This window comes from Macaca mulatta, chromosome 20, assembly GCF_049350105.2.
Source record: "Macaca mulatta isolate MMU2019108-1 chromosome 20, T2T-MMU8v2.0, whole genome shotgun sequence".
NCBI classification, from domain to species: Eukaryota; Metazoa; Chordata; class Mammalia; order Primates; family Cercopithecidae; genus Macaca; species Macaca mulatta.
In genome coordinates, this window is record NC_133425.1 from 84,045,106 (window position 1) to 84,071,456 (window position 26,351).

Below are 26,351 nucleotides of genomic sequence, written 5' to 3' on the forward strand. Positions count from 1 at the left end.
AGCCCAGGCGGGGAGCGCGCTTCCCCAGGGCTTCCCAGCTTCAGCTCTCAAGCACTGACAAATTCCCCTGCCCGACGCCCGGGACCCAAGGGTCCCGTGTCAACAAGGCTTCTATTAATAGCAGAGGGGTCACCCCTACAGCCCGGGAACACCTCTGCACCCTGATGCTACCAAGGACGAGGGTGGCCTCCCCATGGGGACCAAAGGCCCAGCCCCCATTTCCTCCCCCGGCTCCGGGCTGGCACAGGCGTGGCCTGGGTCAGACACTGCGGGGGGCCTCCCCACACCATGCCACTGGACTGTGACTGATACTCGAGGGAGGGGACAGGATGTGCACAACTGGGAAAGCACAGAATGCAGGGACGGCCCCATCATTTCTGGCCTGGAGACAGGAAGCAGGGGTTGGTGTGGGGGTGGTGAGCCCAGCGCTCATGGGAAGACTTTAGACTGGGGGCTGCTCTGAGGGTCCCACCTGAGCCAATGTGGGGTGTGAGGGGAGCCCCTCTGGCTCTGTCTAGCCTGCCCCTCTCCTAGGCCCTCATGGGGCACACCGGGACTCCCTGGCAGGTCCCAGGGTCACTCAGAGCAGGAACTCCGGAATGCTGGTTTATGAAACAGAAAAACAGCGGAAGGCAGGAGGCAGCAATGCTGGTTTATTCCCCCACGGCCACCAGGGCCACACTGGTGCCCACTCCTACCACCATTCCAGCCACACCTAGGCCTGGGGCAGGGTCTCAGCAGAAGTGCTGTGGGCAGCCACCATCTAAGGCACTTGGTGGTTTCCTGAGGCCCGAGGAGGCTGCTCCCAGCACAGTGACCCCTTCCCTAGTCCGATGGAGGGACACCACCTCCCCGCTGAGCTCCCGTCTCAGAGAACTGGGAGCAGCTGGAGCTGGGGTGAGAGAGCCCTTCAGCCCTGCTGCACCGAGGCTCTGCCAGCTCTCATACCCACCCCATCCCATCTTGGCAAAGCCCTGGGGCAGCTGAAGCACTCGGCAGGGAGCTCTCCTGACACCTGGGCAGCTGCAGGGCTCCCTGCACGGCCCCACAGCAAGCTGTCCATGGGCCCTGGGACAAGCCACCACCCACATGTCCCAGTAGTCCGGAGCCCACCACACCCGCTCCCTAGCTCTGGCGAGGCCACCCCTTCTCCACGTGGCGTGCGGTCCTGCTGAGGCGGTCAGGCAGCTGGCTTCGGCAGGCCGTCAGGACCCAGGAGGTGGGCGCTGGGGTCGTCCAGGATTTGGGGTCCTGGCCCCACCTGGGGGTAGAGATCCGTGTCAGGTCACCAGGAATGGCAGCACCTCATCCTGTGCCCAGCATCTGTAGGGGGCCGGACACAGGAGGGGAGCGGTGTGCCCCCGCCCTTCTGGTGGGTCCTGGTCAGAAGCTAAACCACCCACACGCAGCTCCCTCAGGCACAGCCGCCCCGCCAGCTGCCAGCCCCCGCCCAGGGCACTGCCTCCGTCATAGGGTGGACAGAGAACCACAGAGCCTGGAAACAGGCAGCCTGTGCATGTGGCCCCTGAGAGGAAGGTGGAGGCAACAGCTCGGGCGGCCGTGATCGCTGGATGCAGGCTTGGCTCTCGGGGCAGGTCGGAGAGCAGGAACCCTGGTCTGTTGGGGTGCAGGGCCCAGGGACCCCAGAAGCACCCACCCCAAGCGCTCCCTATTCAGGGGCCTGATACTCCCCACCTGTCTCCCTGGGAGCTTGTGTCAGACTCGCCCTTCCACCCCCAGCCCAGCCCTGCTGCTCTGAGTATCGCCAGTGGCCTGTAATGTCCACTTTGAGAGCAAATGAATGAACAAAGGCTTTCTGGCTTCCTGCCTGAGACACAGTAGGGATAGGGACAGGGAGCCGGGCTGAGCCTGCAAGGGCCCTGGGGGCTGGGCAGGCCCCTCTGGCAAGAAAGGAAACCCCGAGAGTACCAGCCGAGCCCCAGGCCTCACCTGAGTGGCAATGATGTACTTGACCCCACCGGGGGTCGTCGGCTCCATGGCCAGCGCAGCCTGAAGCTCAGCTGAGAGAGGGGCCGGCCTCACCTGCAGCCCCTTCAGAAACCTGGAAAAGCAGGGCAGGGGCATGGTGAACACATCCATTTCTTTTTTTTTTTGAGATGGAGTCTCGTTCTGTTGCCCAGGCTGGAGTGCAGTGGCGCGATCTCGGCTCACTGCAAGCTCCGCCTCCTGGGTTCACGCCATTCTCCTGCCTCAGCCTCCTGAGTAGCTGGGACTACAGACACCCGCCACCTCGCCCGGCTAATTTTTTTGTATTTTTAGTAGAGACGGGGTTTCACCGTGTTAGCCAGGATGGTCTAGATCTCCTGACCTCGTGATCCTCCTGCCTCAGACTCCCAAAGTGCTGGGATTACAGGCGTGAGCCACCGCGCCCAGCCAACCTCCATTTCTCTAAGCATCTAGAACAGGCAAGTCCAGAGATGGGAAATGCATTGCTGGCTGTCAGGGCTCAGGGAGTGGGAGATGGCAGGTGGCCGCTGTGGTGACAGGTTTCTTTTAGGGGTGATGAAAAAGTTAAGGAGGTGGCTCGAGGTGGTGGCTGCACAACCCTGTGAGTGTCCTCAACACGACAGGATTGTATGCTCTGGAATGGCTGAGACAGTGAATTTTAGGTTATGTGGTAAATAGCTATGCCCAGGCTGGACCCACGTCTGGCCAAGGCTGCTGCCACGCCCCATGGGGTAACAGCTTAGGGAAGTGCCCAGTTCAAGCTGGTGCGTTCGTCACTGTGTTCTGCAGAACAACGGAAGCCTGCAAGCCCCACCCGGAGCAGAAGCCACGAGCCTGGTGCTTCCCAGGAGGGCAGTCCTGGGGTGTGGGTCCGAGTCCATCCCACAGGGCAGGCCCCTGACCAGTAGAAGGTATTACTGCTCCCACCCAGGACAGATGCCCATCCCCACACGCTTCCACACACCCTTAAACAGGAGGCGCCCCTCACATTGAGAATCAGGCTCCATTAAAACAACGGGAGGGAAGAAATCAACAGCCCAGGAGCGAAAGGAGGCTGGGCCACGCTGTGCACCAAGGAGGGTGTACGTGGGGGCTCTGTGGCGCCAGGATGCAGCTGCCAGACGACCCCACCCCAGAAAAGACACCCAACTGCAGGGGCGGGGTCAACACCCAGCCGCCCTGACCGCCTCTAACTCACTTCGGTAAGAAGGCAGTCGGGGGCTTTGACTCCTTTCCTTCAAAATGTCACACACTTGTACGCGCTCCTGGGAATGCACATGTGTTTCCTCAGAAGCCACTGTTCTATAGGATAAGGGCCTGTGGGCTTCTGAGCTGCAGGGGATGCCGTCTCTCAGGAGGTGGGTGCGTCTCACACACGCCTGCACGGCCTCTCTTTTTTCCCTGTGGACGTGGGCTGTGGGATGGCTCTGTGGGAACACCCTATCCGTGGCTCCCACACTCGGGGAATTGCCACCTGCCCTGGGACTCCCCGTCTCAGTGTCACAGCCTTCAGGTGCCTCCGTCTCTTCCGACCAGGGTTCCTGGCACCGTCTCCCAAAGAGGAGGCGGGGAAGGGTCCACACTCACGCGTCTCCGTTCGAGCCCGGGGGAAAGCTGTGCCTCACAGCAGCCACAAACTCAGCCACAGTGTCGTCCAGGGTGAAGATCACGGCATTGGGGCCCGCGTCAAAGGTGTACGCCACCTGGAACCCACAGCAGTCACCCCGGCTGTTCACGTGGTGCCTGGCCCTTGTCCCCTCAACCCTCTGGTCTGCCAGGGGGCCCTGGGCTCTCTAAGAGCTCAGTCTAGGCCCTCAGGGCCACACTGGAGTGGAGCTGTGACCCCAAGTGCCTGGTACTTGACACCTCTGCCTGTGAACCCAGGAAAAAGGTGGTGGGGCTGTGACCCGAGCAAGTCAAGAAACAAAACAAAACAGAAGAACCCGGATGGTCAGTGAGCTCCGCACACAGCAGGGCCGAGCTTTCAGACACAGATCACCCTGCACGCGGCTCCCGGGACCGTCTCCACGGCAGCATAAGCCTAGACACGCGACACAGTGCGAGAGCGCAGCCTCTGCCCTCCCAGCCCGCGTCACCTTGGTGTCCCCGTGGTGGGCGTTGAAGCGGTGCACCAGGTGGATGATGCGCCAGGAGACAGCATTGAGGTACGAGATGGGCGGGAAGGTGTCGAGGCAGGTGGCGTGGAACTGGTTGCTGTCCTTCATGGTCAGCTGGGCGAAGCCGGGGAAGTCTCGCTCCCGGATGCAGCGGGTCATCTCCGCCATGCGCGCCGGCACCACAGCCTCGGCCCGGAACTGCAAGGCACGGGGTGTTTCCCATGGAGCCGCCGGGGGTCTCGACGGCAGAGGGTTCCAGGAGGGTCTCCGGGGTTGGAAGCCCGGCTCAAGCCCCATCTCTGCATGTGGCTCCTCCACCTGGTCTTGGCGGGGCTGCCGCAGGTGTGAGAACGTTTGGGCCCAGACAGAGGCTGAGGGCAGAGTCGGGCACAAGCATGACCCCCAGGGCCCCGGGGCCACCTGCTCCTGGCCTCACCCGCAGCAGGGGGCTGGTCTCCACGCTGGCCCGCATGCCCACAGTACTGCCCGTCAGCTTCTTCTCAGCGCTCACCTGCACGGGGGAGACACAGCCTGGGCCACAGCCTGCAGGAGACCAGCCCCAAGGACCTCAGCCCCAAACACTCAGCCCTCCCTCAGCCAATGCGGGCAGCGGGGGTGGGAGTCAGTGCCACCTGCCTGGCCACGGAGGCCTCCCGGCCACAGCAGGGGCGACATGGGGCAACTTCTAGATCCCAGTGGGTGGTGGCGCCCGCCACGTGGGAGCACTTCCTGAGCACTCGACCACACGTCTGTTTCTTTAGCATCCACTGACCCCAGGAGCCAAGCAAAGCCTGGATGGGGTGCCTTCACCCCTGCTCCCAGCAGCAGCCCTGACTAGGGACAGAGGCCACCCGGCTGCTGCTCCACCCGCCCCACTCACCACAAGGATGAGGACGCGGAGTTCAGGCCAGTGTGACTCGGGGGCCACTTGCCGGGCGACGCTGTCCTTCCCATCAGTCTGCTCTCCCATCTGCCACTCCACAAAGCCCCCATACAGGCTCCGGCAGGCGCTGCCTGAGCCCCGGCGAGCCACTTCTGAGAGGTCACTCTCCACGCCGTAGACACGGGCCAAGGTGTAGGCTGCAGGCATGGGGATTCCGGGGAGGGTCCTCAGAGCTGCCTGGGCTGTGCTCCCTGACAGCTCACTGCCCCGGGACTGTCACACACCCCACGGCAAACGGGGATTTCCAGATGACAGGGCTTCTGGGCCATCAGCCTTCGAGGGCAGCATTCACCAACCCAGCCATCTGTCCCCGCCCTCCACTAAGAGCGCCCTCCGCTCTTGGACACTCTGTTCACAGCCTGCAGAGCTTGTGGCCTGAGACAAAGGTGACAAAAGGTACCTGCGGCAGAGCGGGAAGCCCCCTGGGGGATGTGGAGAGAGGGTCCCCTGGGGGACACCGAAGCTGAGCTTGGAGGGTGGGAAGGAATTTTAAGGTTGTGTGGGGCAGGGACTGATGCCAGGACATAGCTGGGCTCCATAAGACGTGCCCCTGCCCACCCAGCACAGGAGCCACCTTCTCCCCTCGGTCCACAGGGCTCCAGCAGGGCGACCCCACCTCCAGGTCTGGTCACCCATGGCCCTGGTCACTGAGGGTGGTTCAGGGAAGGCACTGGAGCCCAGGTGGGCCAGGAAGCATCATCCCTGGAGTTGAGGGGTGAAGATACTGTGAGGCCACCACCATGGGAACGGGCTCTGCCACTGGGTGAGAAGCCGCCAGAAAGTGGCCTGGGGCCAGCAGAGAGCTGGGTCTGGTGGGGCCTGTAACCAGCTGTGCCCATTGGAATCCTCAGTTATGTGAGCCACAAACCATCGCTATTTTAGGTCTGAGCCAGTCTGAAGTGGTTTCTATCACTGACGACCTAGAGGGGCTCCACAAGGAGCAACTGGAAGATGTTTCTATTTTATGTAGAGATGGGGGGGTCTCACTATGTTGCCAAGGCTGGTCTTGAACTCCTGGACTAAAGTGATTCTCCCCCATAAGCCTCTAAGTACTGGGATCACAGGCGAGAGCCCCGCGCCAGCTGCAACTGGAAGATGAAAATGTTCAGATATGCTCTGGGAAGAGACTGAACAACTCCAGAGAGGCCAGGGAGGCCTGGGGTGTGGGATGCTCGTTCAGCCACGCCCGGCAGTGGGCCCCCTGACCCGGGAAGAGCGTGAAGCGGCTCCTATGCCCACAGCCCAGAACCCCTGCATGTCTCTGTGGGCACCCACCTAGGCAGGCATAGCCCGCCGCCGAGGAGGCCAGGCCTGCAGCCGTGGGGAAGTTGTTCACCGATGCCACGTGCACTTTGCAGCTGAGGCTGGAGGACAGTGGGTCCCCATCCCATGCGTTCCTCCGCTTCCGGGCCAGGCGGCGGACTGCAGAGACGATGAGACAGCGTGTGGCCCAGCCGTCAGCACCCTGCCCGCCCTGCTCCTGCCCACCTGCCCGGGTCACAGCTGAACACCAGGCCTCTGCCTGCCAGACTCCTCATGGAGAGTTTCTTCCCCAGGAAAACCCTAGACTGACCCAAGCCCAGCGGGAATTGAAGTGGGGCCACTGCCCTGGAGCTGGGGGTCCAGTGGGCATGTCTGGTTCCCAGCCACGTCGCCTGCTGCCTCAGGAGGGGCCCAGAGGCAGAAGCGCTTTCTGGATGCTCGGACCCTGCTGACAACAGGGAGGGATGGGCTTGCGGAGACCCCAACTCACTCTCCCGCAGGCAGGCCTGGAGCCGCGGCTGCCCCACGTCCTCCTCCCGGCCATTCAGCCAAATCCGGTCCTCGGTGAAGTCCTTGCTGATGACGGCTGTTGTGGTGGTTTTTAACTGAAAAGGAAACCCAGGGCCACCTCAGAGGCCAGCATTGAGGACCGATGCCAGCCAGGTATCCCCTTCTACTGAGAGAGCTTCGTGGCTGCCCACTCGAGCAAGGCCCCCCTGCTGAGGGCGGGCGGGGGGAAAAGGCCAGCCTTAGCTGGACAGTGGGGAAGCCTGTGGCGGAGGAAAGCGTGGGCCACACCTTGTGGAGCAACCAGGCCTTGTCCTGAATAAAGAGACAGGGACTCCCAAGGGAGCCCCTGGGGCACAGTGTGCACATGTGTGATGAGACCTGGGGGCACGTGTGTGCTGTGCTGAGCTCTCCTGACACTGGGAGATGGAACAGACACTGCGCGCTGCCGGGAGTCGTCGCTGAGCCATCTCATCCTAGCCTTGAGGTAAAAAAGCACCAATTTTTTTTTGGTTTCAGAGACAGGGTCTCACTGTCACCCAGGCTGGAGTGCAGTGGTGTGATCATGGTTCACTGTGGTCTCCAACTCCTGGTCTCAAGAGATCCTCCCACGTCAGCCTCCCAAAGTGCTGGGATTGCAGATGTGAGCCACTGCACCCAGCTGGTACCAACTGTTCTACAAACGTTCTGGAAATGGCACTGTGGTGTTTTGTCGTCAGTCCACACGTACCTGGTCCTGGTGCAGAGTGACACTCAGGGACGAGTTGATGGGCAGAACCAGCTCTTCATCGCGCTTGCCCCCTGTAATGAACAGCCAGGGCCAGGCCGGTGGGCTTCCCGGCCCACCCTCCCCCAGTATTCCCCACAGGTGCCCCCACCCCCCACCCACAGCCCCCACCCGCCTCGGTCCTGTCTCTCACCACACATGTGTGGCCATCCTCTTGCTAGACCCCTGCCTGCAAGAACTGCTCCCCGCCCCACTGAGCTCAGGCTCCCACCACAGAGCTGGAGGCCAGCCAGCCTCCCTCCCCACTCCATGCTCCTTCATCATCATCTGTGAGTGCCCAGGTGCAGAGCGCTCTGACCGCGGCCTGCCTCCCCTCCACCTTCCCAAACAAGAGGAGCCCAGCTCTGAGAACTCCTCAAATCTCACTGCTCATATTCCCCGGGAACATCCGGGATAAACCCCTTTCTGCCCAGCACGGCCATGGGACAGCAAGATAAATCAACCTTCCGGAAAGTCTGAAATGAAACGTTTGCCTGGGGAGCACTGCGCAGTGCTTCAGCTGAAGTCTTATTTCACGGCGTCTTTGCTAAGCACACAATCTGCTCGGTTTTGTGAGAGGGGAGGTCTCTGGGGATGGCGGACAGCTCCAGGGGTGATAAATGCGGACACCTGGGAAAGAACCACGCTCTGCAGTTCGCAAGGCTCTTTCTCACACAGCACTGAGTGGCCCTTGTAGGCGGACGCGGCTGCCCTGAGAGGCCGGCAAACCTCTGCTTTCAGGAAGGTGGGCCGGCGGACTTCTCCGTCTGTCTCCCACTGAGGACAACTAAGACCCTGGACATCACAGGTGAGATTCTCACGGGTGACAGAGGACAGCTGTGGGACAGGGCAGGAGGAGCCCCCGGGCTTGCTTTTCTGTCCTGCCTGCCCTAGACCTAGCCCTGCAGAAGCTGGAACTGCCAACCAAAGCCAGCCTTCCCTAGCAGGAGCGGGAAGGACAGCCTAGCAACACAGAAACAGAGTCCCGGCCCGGCACAGTGCAGTGGCTTGCGCCGGTAATCCCAGCACTCTGGGAGGCCGGGCGTGGTGGCTCACACCTGTAATCCCAGCACTTTGGGAGGTCGAGGTGGGCGGATCACCTGAGGTCAGGAGTTTGAGACTAACCTGACCAATATGGTGAAACCCCGTCTCTACGAAAAATAGAAAAATTAGCCAGGCTGTGGTGATGCGTGCCTGTTATCCCAGCAACTCAGGAGGCTGAGGTGGGAAAATCGCTTGAACCTGCGAGGCGGAGGTTGCACTGAGTCGAGGTGGCACCACTGCACTCCAGCCTTACTTACTCCAGCCTGGTGACAGAGGCAGACCCTGTCTAAAGAAGAAACAGATTCCTCCCACACTCCAGGCTGGAACGGTGCCCCCCCTTTCCCTCCCTGAAGGAGTGGGGACTTTCACCGCCCCAGGAGTCAGTGGAGAGCACACAGGGGCCTGGACTCCCCTGACCTGCAGTCTCTTATCAGAGGCCAAGTAGACGCTCAGGAATTCCTGAGGGCCTGGTGGGGATGGGGCAGCGTTGGTGGGGAGGGAACCTGGACTTCTGCCTCCTTATCATGAGCCAGCACCTCCTTCTCCACCGGCGTGCCATCAAAAACCAGCTCAAATGTAAGGGTTAAAGAAGACCAGAGTCTCTGAACGTTACAAGAAAATGGACAAGTTTCCATAAAAATCACTGTCGGCCAGCCGCAGTGGCTCACACCTATGATCCCAGCACTTTGGGAGGCGGAAACCGGCGATCACTTGAGGTCAGGAGTTTGAGACCAGCCTGGCAATATGGCAAAACCCTGTCTCTACTAAAAATACAAAAATTAGCTGGGTGTGGCGGTGCACACCTATAGTCCCAGCTACTCAGGAGGCTGAGGCAGGAGAATCGGTTGAACCCGGGAAGCGGACGTTGTGGTGAGCCAAGATCGTGCCATTGCACTCCAGCCTGGGTGTCGCAGTGGGAGTCCATCTCAAAAAAATAAATAAAAGGCCAGGTGCAGTGGCTCACGCCTGTAATCCCAGCACTTTGGGAGGTCAAGGTGGGCAGATCATGAGATCAGGAGCTCGAGACCAGCCTGGCCAACATGGTGAAACCCCGTCTTTACTAAAAATACAAAAATTAGCCGGGTGTGGTGATGCGTGCATGTAGCCCCAACTACTCAGAAGGCTAAGGCAGGAGGATTGCTTGAACCTGGGAGGCGGAGGTTACAGTGAGCCAAGATTGTGCCACTGCACTCCAGCCTGGGTGACAGAGCAAGACTCTGTCTCAAAAAAAAAAAAAAAGGAGAAAACCCAGAAACAGACCCAAACAAGCCCAGCTGATTTTTTTTTTTTTTTTTTTTTTTTACAAAAGTGCAAAAGCAATTCAATGGAGGAAGGGTAGCCTTTCTGTGCTAAATGGACAACCTTGGATCACAGACAAATATAAAAGGCAATCCTATACAACTCGGAGAAAAGCAGAAAATCTTCAGGACGTAGGGCTACGCAAAGAGGTCTTAGACTTGACATCAAAACTGATACGCTGAACTTCTTTAAAATGAAAAACTGGCTCTTTGTTAAGAGGATGAAAAGATTAGCTAGTTTGGGAGACAGTATCTGCAAACCACGTGTCCAACAGGAGACTAATATCTAGAACACCTATTTTATTTTTTTTCAGTAGAGACGGGGTTTCACCATGTTGGCCAAGCTGGTCTCAAACTCCTGACCCCAGGTGATCCACCCACCTCAGCCTCCCCAAGTGCTGTGATTACAGGCTTGAGCCTGCGCACCCAGCCTATAATGTATAATGAACTCTCAAAACTCATAGTAAAAAAGCAAACCATCCAGTGAGTGCATGGACACAGGACATGAACAGACATTTCACTGAGAAAACCCACAGATGGCAAATAACCACAAAGAAAGACGCTCCACATCACTGGCCAACAGGGAAATGCGAATGAGGAGCACAGCACCCTGTCAGCACATCCCTACCAGGACGCGGCTAAAATGAAAAACAGCAACTCCACCAAATGCTGGTGAGGATCTGGAAAAACTGCGTCATGGTAGGGATGCAAAATGGCCCAGCTACTCTGAAAAACAATTGGACAGTTTTTTTTTTTTAAAGTATATATATACACACACATGCATATACGTATATGCATATATATATCTACCATCTGACCCAGCAACCGCACTCCTGGGCATTTATCCCAGAAGAATGAAAATGTATGTTCACACAAAAACCTGTACACATTTTATGGCAGCTTTATTGGTAAGGGAAATACAAAAAAATTAGCCAGGCATGGTGGCGGTGCCTGTAAAAAAAAAAAAAAAAAGAAAAGAAACAAAGAAAGAAAACCTCAGATGCTCTTAACGGGGTGAGGCCTTGGCTAAGAGGGTGGTCCATGGAGTCCACGGACTGGCTCAGCAACAGAGGGGCAAAGCATTGATACGATCGGGGGCACGTCCACATTCTATGCTGAATGAAATAAGCCAAACTCAAAAGATACTGGGTGGGCCACATACTGTGATTCCAGTTTCGGAACATTTTGAAACGACGTTACAAAAATCAGTGGTCAGCGGCGGCCAGGTAACCCCGGCGGGAGGGGAGGGGTGTGGCTATGAACGCGCAGGTGCGGACCGGCCTCCCCCGCAGGGATGTGGGCTGCAGACCCCCTGTTCCCGCTCCTTGGAGGTTACCATTGGCAGAAACGGGGCGAGGGAGGGGCACAGGGCCTCGGGCTGGGGGGCAGTGGCGCGATCTCGGCTCACCGCAGCCTCGACCTCCCGGGCTCAGGCCATCCTCCCGCCTCAGCCGCCCCGGTAGCCGGAGCCATAGACGCGCACCACCACGGCGGATTCTTACGACTCGTGGGAATCGATGATTGATGATTTCGATAAAGTTCGGTAATCGCTAATGGGCAGGCGCGGGGCGACCCTGCAGGGGCGGCAGCCGTGGCGGGGGAACAGGTGGCGCCGAGCCCGTCACGCGGAGAAGGAGCGCGCGGCTCCGCCCGACCACCGCCGCCCCCCTCCCTGAGCCTCAGTTTCCCCGTCTGTCGAGGCCCTGGGAGAGCAGGACGGAGCGCGCCGCCGAGTCAGCGCGCGACCCCCATGGACCCGGCCTCGCTCCCGGCCATCCCCGTCCCAGGCCGGCCCGCGACACTCACAGTACTTGATGACCGCGATGTTGACCGGCGCGGTACAGGTGACTGCCGCCAGCGGCTGCTCCGAGGCCATGGTCCCACCGCGCGGCGCCCCCAGCTCCACAGCCACTTACGGCCGGCGATCCCACCCCAGAGGGCTCTGCCGCCTCACGCGCTGCCACAGGATTGGCCCGTGAGAGCCCGGCAGCTCGCGCGCCGACCAATCAGCGGCGAGTCTGACGCACGCATTTCCTCTCAGCCAATGGACGGGATCGGACGATGGGCCGCTGACGTGGGTCCGCCCCACCTCCTGAGGGTGCTCGCCAGGCCTGAGGGGGTGGTGTCTGCGCAGGCGCGGTGTGCGCAGGTGCGTAGCGTCGGCGTCGGGGTTCCAGGGTCTGGGCGCTGCGAGGTGGGCGCTGTTGCCTTTGGCGGCTCCGCGACTGTCTGCTGGTGCTATGCGGGGTGTGCGGCAGCTGTGCGGGGGCCGTGAGGCGCTGTGGGGGGGCCGTGAGGCTCTGTTTGGGGCGCCGTGTGAGAGGCTCTGCGGGGTCCATCAAGGGGCCGTGGGGCGCTGTGCGCGGCGCTGTGTGGGAGGCTGTGCGGGGGCCGTGGGGCGCTGTGTAGGAGGCTGTGCGGGGGCCGTGGGGCGCTGTGCGGGGGCCGTGGGGCGCTGTGTGGGAGGCTGTGCGGGGGCCGTGGGGCGCTGTGCGCGGCGCTGTGTGGGAGGCTGTGCGGGGGCCGTGGGGCGCTGTGCGTGGCGCTGTGTGGGAAGCTCTGCGGGGGCCGTGGGGAGCTGTGTGGGAGGCTGTGCGGGGGCCGTGGGGCGCTGTGCCTGGCGCTGTGTGGGAGGCTGTGCGGGGGCCGTGGGGCGCTGTGTGGGAGGCTGTGCGGGGGCCGTGGGGCGCTGTGCGTGGCGCTGTGTGGGAGGCTATGCGGGGGCCGTGGGGCGCTGTGCGTGGCGCTGTGTGGGAGGCTATGCGGGGGCCGTGGGGCGCTGTGTGGGAGGCTGTGCGGGGGCCGTGGGGCGCTGTGCGGGGCTGAGGGGAGGGCGGGTCGCGCTGTGCCCTCCATGAAGCTCTCGTATGGCCCCGCTGGGTATGGGGGTGCACACAGGCCGGAGGTCAGGCGCTGGAAGATGTGTCCCGAGATCCACTCTGAACCCGGCAGCCAAGGGCACCCTGTCCCGCCGCCCACAGCCTTTTCCGCGGCCGTAGCCTGGGCCAGGGTCCCCCCATGGGACTCGAACGAAAGACCCTGGGGCGGGAAAGCCCGGCAGCCCAGAGCTGGATCCAGCCTGCATTGAGGTGGGCGTCTCAAGTACCCCGTCTAAGGCCCTGCAGGAGCAAAGCCTTGGACTGGGTTGTGGCGCTTGTGTGTGCATTGACTGCTCTTGTAAAACATACGTGAAACATTTAAGCGTGCGTTTCCCTGCCATTCAGTCCAGTCATGTGCCACACCCCCACTATTTCTAGAATTTTCTCATCGCAAACAGAAACTCTGTCCCTGTTAAACAGTAACTTCCCATTTTCCCCTTCCCCTTTTAAAATTTTACTTTCAGTTTTTAAATAGCCCAGATTGGCCAGGCATGGGGGCTCACACCTGTAATTCCAGCACTTTGGGAGGCCGAGTTCGGCGGATCACGAGGTCAGGAGTTTGAGACCAGCCTGGCCAACATGGTGAAACCCCGTCTCTACTAAAAATACAGTAATTAGGTGGGCGTGGTGGTGGGCGCCTGTAATCCCAGCTAGTGGGGAGGCTGAGGCAGGACAATTGCTTGAACCCAGGAGGTGGAAGTTGCAGTGAGCCGAGATGGTGCTACTGTACTCCAGCCAGGGTGACAGATTTCAGAAAATACAGGACTATGCAGTGTGAAATGTCCACTTTGCCTGGCCACCTAGTTCCATTACCAGAACCATCATACTTCTTTATTTCTTTATTCTTTATTTTTTTTCTAGAAATAGGGTCTCACTCTGTTGCCCAGGCTGGAGGGCAGTGGTACGATCAAAGCTCCATGTAGCCTCGACCTTCTGGCTTAAGGAATCCTCCCACCTCAGCTTCCTCAGTAGTTGGGACTATGGGTACACACCACCATGCCTGGCTAATTTTTTTCTTAATTTTTTGTAGAGATGTTGGAGGGGTCTTGCTATGTGGCCAAGACTGATTTGAACTCCTGGCCTCAGGGGATCCTCCCATCTCAGTCTCCCAAAGTACTGGGATTAGGTTTGAGCCACTCCACCTGGCCTGTCAATTCTTGGTGTATTTTTTCCTTGACGTGCATAGTACAAGTACATAGCGTGTTCTCCCACCTTGCTTTTTCTACTTACGTGCTTCTTAGAGATCATCCCAATTTAGTAAAAAGCTTCCTTGTTTGTTGTCTAAATATACCTGGTCTGTCCCGATGGACAGTTGGGTTGTTAGTGTAAACGGTGCTTTTCCACATTGTTTGTGCACATGTATTTCTGCAGGAGAAATTCCTGGAAGTGGAATTGCTGGGCCAAGTAGGATGTGCCTGAGTACTTTTGATAGCTGTTGGCAAGTCGCCCTTTGTGGAAGTCAGTCGATTACTCAGGTCTCTCTGGAAGTCTGAGAGTGCCTGCACGCCTTCACCGGCACAGTGGGTCATCTGTCAGAGTGAGACGTGGTGTCTCACTGTTTTCAATTTGCATTTCAGATGGTGGTTATTTTTAATTTCTCTTGCAATCACAGCCACTTTTCTGTTTTATGCAAAGCCACTAAATCCTGTTGAAGAGCGGGGCGCGGTGGCTCAAGCCTGTAATCCCAGCACTTTGGGAGGCCAAGACGGGCAGATCACGAGGTCAAGAGATCGAGACCATCCTGGCTAACACAGTGAAACCCCGTCTCTACTAAAAAAAAATACAAAAAACTAGCCGGGCGAGGTGGCGGGCGCCTGTAGTCCCAGCTGCTCAGGAGGCTGAGGCAGGAGAATGGCGTAAACCCGGGAGGCAGAGCTTGCAGTGAGCTGAGATCCAGCCACTGTGCTCCAGCCTGGGCCGCAACAGAGCGAGACTCCGTCTCAAAAAAAAAAAAAAAAAAATTTCCTGTTGAAGAGCTGATGTGGACTGTCTGGGCCTATGGTCAGGGTGTACTCACTCAGCTACTCAGAGAGAGTGGGGCTTCCGGTCACCTCCTTCCTTCTGCCACAGCTATGATGAAAAAGAAGACACAGGCCTGGTGCTTTGGGAGGCCAAGGAGGGAAGATTGCTTAAGTCTAGTAGAAAAAAACAATTTATTTTTGTTTAGAGACAGGGTCTCACTCTGTTGTCCAGGCTGGAGTGTGGTGGCACCATCAGCTTACAGCAGCCTCAGCCTCCTGGGCTCAGGTGATCCTCCCACTTGAACCTCCCGAGTAGCTGTGATACAGGCACATGCCACTACTCCTGACTAATTTTTATTTTTTATTTTGTAGAGATGGAGGTCTTACTATATTGCCCAGGCTGCTCTTTTTTTTTTTTTTTTTTTTTGAGACAGAGGCTTGCAGTGTCACCCAGGCTGGAGTGCAGTGGGGCAATCACAGCTCCCTCCTCCTTCTGCCTCCTGGTTTCAAGTGATTCTTGTGCCTCAGCCTCCTGAGTAGCTGGGATTACAAGTGTGCACCAGCAGACCCGGCAGATTTATGTATTTTTAGTAGAGACGGATGTTCGCCATGTTTTTCAGGCTGGTCTCAAACTCCTGGCCTCAAGTGATATGCCTGCCTTGGCCTCCCAAAGCACTGGGATTACAGGCGTGAGCCTCCACACCTGGCGGTTTTTGTTTTTTTTTTTAATTATTTTTTATTTTTTGAGACGGAATCTTGCTCTGTCAGTCACCCAGGCTGGAATGCAATGGTGCGATCTCAGCTCACTGCAACCTCTGCCTCCCGGGCTCAAGTGATTCTCCTGCCTCAGCCTCCCAGGTAGCTGGGACTACAGGTGTGTACCACCACGCCCGGCTAATTTTTTTTGTATTTTTAGTAGAGATGGGGTTTCACCGTGTTAGCCAGGATGGTCATGGTCTCGATCTCCTGACCTCATGATCCACCCGCCTCGGCCTCCCAAAGTGCCGGGATTACAGATGTGAGCCACTATGCCCGGCCTGGCCTACAAAAAATTTTTTTGAAAATTAGCTGGCCGTAGTGGTGCACACCTGTAGTCCCAGCTACTAGAGAGGCTAAAGCAGGATGATCACTTGAGCCCAGGAGTTCAAAGCTTCAGTGAGCTCTGATCACACCACTGCATTTCAGCCACAGGCATGGGTGCTCTGCTAAGTATGGTATGAGTAGGCTGTGTGTGACCCTGATTCATAAGGAGAGAGGGTCTGGGAGATGAATGAGAAGCCACACAGCTGGAGGGGAAGCCCAGCCAAGCCTGAGCATGTCCTGCCTGTCTCCAGGCCTGCAGCCCTGGGGGTTTGGCCTAGACAGGCCAGCAGAGGGGCCCCGAGCGCAGCCTGCACAGTGTCCTACTGCTGATCCCCGGGGCTTCCTGCTTCCTGGCGCTTCGTGTCCTTTCCCTGAGCCCAGGCATCTGGGACTTTAAAAAGTCAGAAAGTGACTGGAAAGGAAGGCGTGTGTCTAGCTTGCTCTATATCTGCCTTGCATTTGGGAGGTCTTCAGTGGAAACGTTTTTCTGGAAGCAGTCAGCAAATGTGAAACACCATCAAGCCAGGCAATTGGAGAGGTAAAAAGAAGTGAGGACTCGGGGAATAAGGGCATTTTAAAAATAAAAATTTAAATTAAAAAAATAGGGAAATGTTTATTCCAGAGAGGTTTACAATACGATACTTTTTTTTTTTTAACTTTTATTTTAGGTTTGGGTTACATTTGAAGGTTTGCTACATAAACAAACACATGTCACAGGGGATGGTTGTAAAGATTATTTCATCACGCAAGTACAAAGCCCAGTAACCAATAGTTGTCTTTTCTGCTCCTCTCCCTCCCCTGCCCTCGCCCCTCAAGTGGACCCCTGTGTCTGTCGTTTCCTTGTGTTCATAAGTTCTTATCATTTAGCTCCCACTTACAAGTGAGAAGATGCAGTATTTGATTTTCTATTCCTGTGTTAGATACTTACTTTTATTTTTCATTTATTTGTTTTGAGACAGGGTCTCACTCTGTTGCCCAGACTAGAATGCAGTGGCAAGATCACGGCTCACTGCAAACTTGACCTCCTGTGCTCAAGCCATCCTCCTGCCTTTGCCTACTAAAGTACTGGGATTATAGACTTAGCCACCACACCCAACTAATTGTTTAATTTTTTGTTTTTTGTAGAACAGGGTCTTGCCATGTGGCCCAGGCTTGTCTTAAACTCTTGGGCTCAAGTCATCCTCCCACCTCAGCCTCCCAAAGTACTGGGATTTCAGGCATGAGCCACCACGCCCAGCCTTCTCTTCTCCTCTAAACAGGAGTCATTAGAGAAACCTGGCTTCCCCACAGGACTGCTTGAGTCCAGATCTCAGTCCACTATCTTCCTGCAGCTCCTCCCGCCATATCACCCCACACACGGGCCCCAATATAAAAAGCAGCGCCATGTTTGCTGTCCTGATCAGATACCCTACTCTGACTTCAAAGTCAAAGGGGCCGGTCGCGTTGGCTCACGCCTGTAATCTCAGCACTTTGGGAGGCTGAGGCGGGCGAATCAGTTGAGGTCAGGAGTTCAAAACCAGCCTGGCCAACATGATGAAACCCTGTCTCGACTAAAAGTACAAAAATTAGCTGGGTGTGTTGACATGCATCTGTAGTCCCAGGTACTCGGGAGGCTGAGGCAGGAGAATGGCCTGAACCTGGGAGACAGAGGCTGCAATGAGCTGAGATTGCTCCACTGTACTCCAGCCTGGGTGACAGAGGGAGACTCCATCTCAAAAAAAAAAAAAAAAAAAGGCCAATTGCGGTGGCTCACACTTATAATCCCAGCACTTTGGGAGGCTGAAGCGTGCAAATCACCTGAGGTCAGGAGTTCAAGACCAGCCTGGCCAACATGGCAAAACCCCATCTCTACTAAAAAATACAAAAATTATCTAGGTGTGGTGGCACGCATCTGTAATCCCAGCTACTTGGGAGGCTAAGGCAGGAGAATCGCTTGAACCCAGAGGTGGAGGTTGCAGTAAGCCGAGATCGCACCACCGCACTCCAGCCGGGGCAACAGAGCAAGACTCTGTCTCATAAAACAAAAAAAAAGTGAAAGGAAATCTCAGAATATCTTACCGAGTGACAATGTAGAGACAAAAACGACAGACTCTGGCTGGGTGCAGTGGCTCATGTCTGTAATCCCAGCACTTTGGGAGGCCGAGGAGCACAGATCACTTGAGGTCAGGAGTTCGAGACCAGCCTGGCCAACATGGCAGAACCCCATCTCTACTAAAAATGCGAAAATTAGCCACGTATGGTGGTACATGCCTGTAGTCTCAGCTACTTGGGAGACTGAGGCAGGATAGTCGGTTGAACCTGGAAGGTGGAGGTTGCGGTGAGCCGAGATCACACTACTGCACTCCAACCTGGGCAACAGAATGAGATTCCATCTTTAAATAAATAAATAAATAATAAAATTACAGACTCTGGGTCTAAATTGCCTGAGTTTAAAGAACAGCTCTGCTACGGATTCACTGTGTGAGTTCAGGCAAGCTACTTAACCTCTCTGTGCCCATTTCCTTACCTGTGGGGATAAGGATGGTTTCTTGTAGATGATAAAGCCCTTTGAAGGAGCCCACCTGTGTTTATCTGCAGGGAGTAGTGTTACTGACCCCCCAAAGAAGCTGTTGGGTGAGTGTGGTCATCTTTCAGAAGAAACAGAATGTGTATTTGGTTAAATCAGTGAGTAAATACAGATTCTTCTGTAGCTTCCAGTTTTCCAAACCAGGAGCTGCACATACACCCTAGTTTACTGTATGCACGTGGCCGGAAACCTGGCCAACTGGGCTGGCGGCTCAAATGGCCCTGCCGTCCTTGTGCCCGAGCCACTCACCTCGGAAAGTATTTCCCTTCAGGGACACACACATCCAGCTCACCCGTTTTCCAGCTTGCTTTCCCGCACCATGGTGATCCTGGGTGGGAGTATCTGGGGCTTGATTTGTGCTGTCTAGGTGGATAGAGAGGCAGCATCACCCAAGCCTCCCGAGGCTGATAATGGGATTAAATTAGTTGCCAAAGAACAAGCAGATCCATTTCCAGGGCAGGGGAACAGATCGGTATTGACCCTCCTTGGAAATTAGTATTGGCCAAAAATCAGCCAGGCGAGGTGGCAGGCACCTGTGGTCCCAGCTACTCGGGAGGCTGAGGCAGGAGAATGGCGTGAACCCGGGAGGCGGAGCTTGCAGTGAGCCGAGATCATGCCATTGCACTCCAGCCTGGGCGACAGAGCAAGACTCCATCTCAGAAAACATATATAAAGAAATAAATAGAAATTAGTATTGGCTGGGTGCTCATGCCTGTAATCCCAGTCCCAGTACGTGGGAGGCCAAGGCGGGCAGATCACGAGGTCAGGAGTTCGAGACCAGCCTGGCCAACATGGTGAAACCCTGTCTCTACTAAAAATACAAAAATTAGCTGGGCATGGTGGTGGGTGCCTGTAGTCCCAGCTACTCGGGAAGCTGAGGCAGGAGAATCGCTTTAACCCAGGAGTCGGAGATTGCAGTGAGCTGGGATCGCACCACTGCCCTCCAGCCTGGGCGACAGAGAGAGACTCTGTCTCAAAAAAAAATAATAATAAAAAATAGTATCAGCCAGGGGCAGGGGCACACATCTGTGATCCCAGCACTTGGGAAGGCCAAGGCAGGAGGATTGCTTGAACTCAGGAGTTCAAGACCAGCCTGGACAACATAGTGAGACCTTGTCTCTATAAAAAATTATCTAGGCGTGTGGCATGCACCCAGCTACTCATGAGGCTAAGGCAGGAGGATTGCTTGAGCCCAGGAGGTTGAGGCTTCAGTGAGCCCTGATTGCACCACTGCTCTGCAGCCTGGGCAACAGAGCATAATCCTGTTTCAAAAGAAGAGAAGAAAATACAAGAAATGAAATTAGACTAGGGGCATGGTGTTGCTCACACCTATAATCCTTGCACTTTGGGAGGCCGAGGCCAGCAGAATCCTTGAGCTCAGGAGTTTGAGACCAGCCTGGGCAACAAGATGAGACCCAGTATCTACAAAAAATACAAAATATTAGCTGGGCCTGGTGGCGTGTACCTGTAGTCCCAGCTACTCGGGAGGCTGTGGGAGGATCCCTTGAGCCGGGGAGATCGAGGTTACAGTGAGCCAAGGTTGTGCCACTGCACTCTAGCCGGGGTGACAGAGAAAGACCCTGTCTCAAAAAAGCAAAAACAAAAAAGTTTGTCTGAATCTTTTTCACATCTGGTGTGGCGGGTGTGGATAGCTGGGCCCTCCTGGGTGCCTCTGCGTGATGTCGTTTTGTTGATGCATTTGGAGAGAATCTGCTCTCCAGACCTGCAGGGGCAATGTGCTTTCCTGGCCTCTTCAGATCAGGGTGGCTTTTCTTGGGTGCTGCGCTGAAACTCCAGCACTGGTCTTTCTTCAAGGTGACCCGCAAGGTGGAATCTGAGGCCCACCCATTAGTGGGTTTCCTCCTGGTATCCATAGAATCTACTGGTCTGTCTCACTTTGGCCTTTGACCCAGGCAGGGGATCCTGACATCCACATTGGTCGTTCGGACGGCTTTGGTTTTGGTTCACTGCCTTACACGGGGCTTCCAGATGTTGACTTGCTTCATTTGACAGTATCAGAAAATCACTTTCCCCTGAGAAAGTAAGCATGGGAAGCTGTCAGGCTTTTAGTGGAAGATGAAAGTTTCGGCCGGGCGCGGTGGCTCAAGCCTGTAATCCCAGCACTTTGGGAGGCCGAGACGGGCGGATCACGAGGTCAGGAGATCGAGACCATCCTGGCTAACACGGTGAAACCCCGTCTCTACTAAAAAGTACAAAAAACTAGCCGGGCGAGGTGGCGGGCGCCTGTAGTCCCAGCTACTCGGGAGGCTGAGGCAGGAGAATGGCGTGAACCCGGGAGGCGGAGCTTGCAGTGAGCCGAGATCCAGCCACTGCACTCCAGCCTGGGCGACAGAGCAAGACTCCGTCTCAAAAAAAAAAAAAAAAAAAGAAAGTTTCCAAATTTTCTTTTTCATTAGACTGTGTAAGTTTTACCATTGGCGGTAAGTTCTGTCCGTTGTTCCCTTTGAAGTGGTGGGCTCACCTCATTCCTGCCAAGACCCAGGGCCATGTTCTCACAGTGCTGCCATCTTTCCTCTGTGTGCTCTGCGGAGAGTGGACCTCGGCGTGTGTGGGGCTGTGTGCGCTGCCATTGGGTCCCTCCACACAAGCCGCCGTGGACCCAGGGCCATCCCAGAACTGTGATTGTTTCCTGAGGTGTGGGGGATGTGCCAGCACTCACATGGCTATGGCTGCTTCTGCACCATTGGTGCCTGTGCCAAACAGGAGAGCAGCTCTGCCCAGCAGAAGCCACCTAGAGGGTCTCAAGGGGTCTGCAGACCGCCTGTCAGAACAACTTGTTCTGCGACGAGGAGACCCCACCGTGCTGAGCAGAGCCCAGCTGGGGTGCGGTGGGTGGAGGGGGCACCATGTCCACGACAGCGCAGAAATGATGCTAACGGGACGGGACGGCAGCAGGACCAGGACCCGCTGGCTAGGCTGTGTCTCCATTCCAGCCCCTCTTTTGACCAATGCAAAACAGCTGAGTTTCACAAGGGCCTTGTGCAGATGAGAAGTCCCTGTGACCTCACTGCCCACCTTCTCTCGCCTCTCAGCTTCGTTTCTGAAGTTTCCTGGACCTCCCTGCTGCCTGTTCCCAGGGGAAGGGAAAAGGAGCTGGTATTTGGGGCTGGGTAAGCAACACTGCAGTGATCTGCATCTTCCTACGGATGTCTCACAGGCTCACCCTCACGCAGAGAACAAGCGCAGAGAAGGGGAGGGAAAGGGAGGGAGGGAGAAGCAGGGGAGCTGCTGAAGAGAAGGGGCCTGCTTTAAGATTCCCAGATTTGGCCTTGAGGGCAGGGTTTCTGGGAAGGAGCTGGGGGTGGCAGTGCTGATTGACATCCTGTGGGAAGGTGGCCCTGCATTTCCTTGGGATTCCCAGAGATGGCACATGACTCCTGGCAAGATGAGAGGCGTCTATCTACCCTGTTAGGCTGGGCCCTGGGTCTGAAACTCTGCCACCTTTGCCCATTCGCGTGATACAGCTCTACCCAACCCCGGGGCAGGTGCTGAGCAGCTCTCAGGCAGTGCCGTGGGCTGGGCCAGGGATGGCTGCGAAGACAGACTCACTGCAGCCAGAACCTGGCGTCCAGAAATAGAGATCCTGAGAGGAGTCAAAGCTGAGGGTGTTCCTTAGGTTGGCAGTTTTATTTTGGATGTCCTAAATGTCTTTGGTTTTTCTTCCTTTTTTTTTTTTTTTTGAGACGGAGTCTCGCTCTGTCACCCAGGCTGGAGTGTGGTGGCCGGATCTCTGCTCACTGCAAGCTCCGCCTCCCGGGTTTACGCCATTCTCCTGCCTCAGCCTCCCGAGTAGCTGGGACTACAGGCGCCCGCCACCTCGCCCGGCTAGTTTTTTGTACTTTTTAGTAGAGACGGGGTTTCACCGTGTTAGCCAGGATGGTCTCGATCTCCTGACCTCGTGATCCGCCTGTCTCGGCCTCCCAAAGTGCTGGGATTACAGGCTTGAGCCACCGCGCCCGGCCTTTTTTTTTTTTTTTTTAGGCAGGGTCTCGCTCTGTCACCCAGGCTGGTATGCAGTGGGGCGATCTCAGCTCACTGCAACCTCCGCCTCCCAGGTTCAAGTGATCCTCCTGCCTCAGCCTCCTGAGTAGCTGGGATTGCAGGCGCCCACCACGCCTGGCTAATTTCTGTATTTGTAGTAGAGACAGGGTTTTACCATGTTGGCCAGGCTGGTCTCAAACTCCTGGCCTCAGATGACCCACCCACCTCAGCCTCCCAAAATGCTGGGATTACAGATATGAGCCACCACACCTGGCCAGCCTTTGGTTTTTTATGGTTTACTTGGAGTTCTCTTTAATTCTGACATAGAAGTTCGCACCATCCCTCTTTCTTTTTTTTTTTTTTTTTGAGACGGAGTCTCGCTCTGTTGCCCCGGCTGGAGTGCAGTGGCCGGATCTCAGCTCACTGCAAGCTCTGCCTCCTGGGTTCACACCATTCTCCTGCCTCAGCCTCCCGAGTAGCTGGGACTACAGACGCCCGCCACCTCGCCCGGCTAGTTTTTTTTTTTTGTATTTTTTTAGTAGAGATGGGGTTTCACTGTGTTAGCCAGGATGGTCTCGATCTCCTGACTTCGTGATCCGCCCGTCTCGGCCTCCCAAAGTGCTGGGATTACAGGCTTGAGCCACCGCGCCCGGCCAACGATCCCGCTTTCATAGATGAAGAAACCAAGGCTTTGTGACTAACTCAACCCTGCAAGGAGGACAAAACTGGCATCAGAGCACCTTGCTCCTGGGTCTGGCAAGAATGCCTCTTGCTTGCTGAGAGGCCCACAGATTGATCTGGCTCAAGAGTGGGAGATGGGACGTGACCAGGTCAGTGCCAACCTCTCTCTGAGTGCCTCCAAGTCGTGGCAGCTGAGGTGCTCCTCCGGGAATGTTCTACCATCCACGAGGTCGGGTAGGCCTGGAAGCTTTTGTTCCATTGAACTCTGCCAGGGAGCTATACTTAGCCACGCGAGTGGAGGCCGGGAGTGGGTTCTCTGAATATACATAGTAACAAGCAGGCTATTTTCAAACACCTAGAGAACCCCCCCGATTATTTTGGGCCAAAATGATATTTATAGGATGCTCTGGGCTCTTGGACACGAAGGCAATAACCTTAGCGCCTTTTGGCGTTCGGGATAAGTTTCTTTCAACAGGGAGTGGGGAGAGGGACTCGGTCACCCAGAGGCCCGCTGTCCCTCAACACCTGTTTCTAGGAGGCCAGGCGTCCGCTTTGCTTTTACACTATGAGTCAGAGAACAGCGAGAGGCACGCAGGGCCACTAATTTTCCTTCCTGCACACCCTGGTGTGGGTCCTGTCTGAGGCTTGCCGTGTGCTGTCAGGGGAGACGTCATCAGGGAACTTTTCCTGCTGTGAGGAGGGTGCAGCCCCCACCTTTCAGAGCCTGGGACACCCTCTTCCTCTTGTCCAGGATCCTCAGGGATTTCCTAGGCTTGCACTCTCACCCAGACATCACTGGGCCATAACTGAAACACCTGCTTCCAGTGTGCTCAGGTCCTGCAGCCTCCTGTCCATCCTTGCCCCGCCTCCCGCCCTGGAGAAAGACTCTGACAGTACCCCTGGAAGAGGGAGGAGAGTGGATGTGACGAGTGAAGATTTGGGTGGGGAAAGGAAGGCCTGAGTCCTGGGAGGAATAACTTGCCAGGCTCCGAGCCCCCGGAGACTATGAGCAAGGCTGAAATGCCCCCTTCCTGGTGCTCAAGCTGCAGGTGTTGGAGAGGGCTCTAGAAGCCCGGATTTTAAGTGACCACCCCAGGTTAACCTGGGCATGGTCAGGCAGAACAAGGAGGAGAGGCCAGCAGTGAAGGGCGGGGCTGGTGGGCAGTGGCTGGGGGTGTCCTGGTGGGGCTGGCCGCCCTTGCTGCCTCTGACTTGGGCCGGACCTGCCCTAAGTGGAGTGGCTCCTCCATTCTTTACACCCCAGGCCCCCGGCAGGTGCCCTGCCTTTCCTCTGCCCCTCTCTCTGCCAGCCCGTTCTCTCCCTCCCAGCCCCTGCCTGCCCAGATATAAATATAAGAGCATTTTCCATGGGCTGAGACAGAAGGGAAAACATTCAGCTTTATTTTCGGCTTGTGAAATTCCTGTCCTTCATTCCCAACAGGTGCAGTCGCCTCATTTAGATATTGGGACCCAGAAATAGAACACAATTTACAATATAGCTTCCTTTAGGGATCTGGATGCTAAAAAAAAAAAAAAAAAAAAAAAAAAGCCCTCCTATGAGATGCCGAGACTTAACAGCTTGACAGAAACTGTGGTTGGAGCTCTTGTCTTTTTCCAGGCCGGTGGAGACCCTCACCCCTGGCAGCCTGACCATGAAGCAGAGGAGGCAAGAGCTCCGGGAGACAGTCGGGAGGGAGGGGGCCCTGGAGGACAGGCTTCTAACCCTACTCCTCCTCAAGACCCTGGTGCTGGCCTGTCCCCTGCCTTTGCCCTGATGGGGATGAGGGAGAGGAGATGGGTCAGGAAACAGCCGTGACCATTGGGGAAGGTGACTTGGATACAACCTTTGAAGGAGATGCTTCTAGTAAACCCCATCAGTTAAGATCAGCTGTCCCCCATGATCCTTTGTGTGTGTTTTTGGTTTTGCACAGGGTCTCGGTCTGTCGTCCAGGCTGAGTGCAGTGGTATGATCTTGGCTCACTGCAACCTCCACCTCTTGGGCACAAGCAGTCCTCCTGCCTCAGCCTCCTGAATAGCTCAGACTACGGGGGTGCGCCACCACACCCAGCTCATTTTTTTTGTATTTTTAGTAGAGACAGAGTTTTGCCATGTTGCCCAGGCTGGTCTCAAACTCCTGGGCTCAAGTGATCCACCTGCCTTGGCCTCCCACAGGGCTGGGATTACAGGTGTGAACCCCCATGCCCTGCCCTCATGATCTTTTGTAGACTGAAGGAAAGAAGAAGGTGAGGCCCCCCTCTCCTCAGCACTGAGTGCAAGGACTCTCGAGGCAACTCTTGGCAAAGCCCTCTGTTCCCATTGGCTGTTTAGGTGGAATGGTGTCCCCCACTTCCATATGTTGAAGTCTTAATTCTCAGGCCCTCCGAATGTGACTATATTTGGAAATAGAGGCTTTGCAGATGTCATGAGTTGAGATGGGGGCCTCCTGGAGCAGGGCAACATGACTGTGTCCTCATAAGAGGAGAGACAGAAAACACACACACACCAGGGAGACGCCATGGGAAGCCAAAGCCACCAGAAGGCCTGGAACAGCCCCGCCCTCACAGCCTCCAAAGGAACCAGCCTTGCCGACACCTGGATCTGGGACTTCCAGCCTCCAGAACTGGGGGAGAATGAAACTCTGTTGTTTCTGCCACTCAGGCTGGGGGCCTTTGTTATGGCAGCTGAGTGGGTGCCTCCCTCTCTGGGGACGGCCAATCCCTGTGGGGGAGGCAGTGGTCCTGGTCCAGGAATGTGAGAGAGGCTTTCTCAGTGTCTTCACTCCTCCAGCTCACATGGAGGCTGGTAGCGGCTGCAGCCTGAGCTCTCCTGGGGTCTGTTTACTCAAGGTCACCCTTAGTCCAGAGGAGCCCAAGGTCTAGGTCAAGTTTCCTCTGGGATGTCCCCAAGGCTCCTCAAATAGGTGTCGTCAAACCATCTGCCCAAGGGCCCGTTAGCACCTGGCAAGTGTTAGCCAGGCTGATCTGCCGCGGCCTGCCCCGAGTGGGGCTCTCGCTGCCCAGGTTGGGACTGGAGCAGCCAAGTGGCTGAACAACAGGGTGCTTCGTGTGTGGTCCCTGTGAGCCCTCCTGAATATTCTCATGGACAGACGGATGGACAGGAGGCTCAGCGGGCTCTGGGGAGCAAGGGGAGCCCTTGCCGCTCTCCACGTGGCTCCATTCCAGGACCAGGACAATGATGCCTTCCTGGCTGGAGCCAGAAGCAGAGCAGCTGACAATGGGCCAACCCTCCTGAGGAACAGGTGTCCCCCAGAAA

At 56.4% G+C, this 26,351-nt stretch overlaps 2 protein-coding genes and 1 long non-coding RNA gene across 3 annotated transcripts; 1 reads left to right on the forward strand and 2 right to left on the reverse strand.

The window, feature by feature from the left end:
• Positions 1-1,118: 1,118 nt before the first annotated feature.
• Positions 1,119-11,797, reverse strand: MVD (mevalonate diphosphate decarboxylase). Its single transcript, NM_001260543.1, is given in 10 exon segments — positions 1,119-1,261; positions 1,951-2,062; positions 3,556-3,671; positions 4,065-4,283; positions 4,522-4,596; positions 4,966-5,165; positions 6,304-6,450; positions 6,782-6,896; positions 7,529-7,599; positions 11,713-11,797. Coding segments are annotated over 10 exon segments (1,206 nt in total). The 5' UTR covers positions 11,783-11,797; the 3' UTR covers positions 1,119-1,180.
• A 21-nt stretch (positions 11,798-11,818) lies between these two features.
• Positions 11,819-17,563, reverse strand: LOC144338177 (uncharacterized). The gene is made up of 2 exons (XM_077986742.1): positions 17,162-17,563; positions 11,819-12,206 (listed from the first exon to the last, which is right to left on the reverse strand). Exons 1-2 carry the CDS (start codon positions 17,212-17,214, stop codon positions 11,819-11,821), a joined length of 441 nt encoding a protein of 146 aa, XP_077842868.1. The 5' UTR covers positions 17,215-17,563.
• LOC144338190 (uncharacterized) lies at positions 12,024-25,735 on the forward strand. Its single transcript, XR_013412075.1, has 2 exons — positions 12,024-12,055; positions 24,520-25,735. It is a non-coding gene; the product is annotated as an uncharacterized LOC144338190 (long non-coding RNA).
• Positions 25,736-26,351: the final 616 nt, after the last annotated feature.

Bases quoted from the DNA above. Each gene is read 5' to 3' on its own strand.
- LOC144338177 (XM_077986742.1), bottom strand. From the start codon at position 17,214: ATGGCGCTGCTTTTTATATTGGGGCCCGTGTGTGGGGTGATATGGCGG. The intron at 12,207-17,161 runs GCTGCAGGAAGA...CGCCCCAAACAG, and splicing joins GGGGTGATATGGCGGGAGGA to AGCCTCACGGCCCCCCCACA.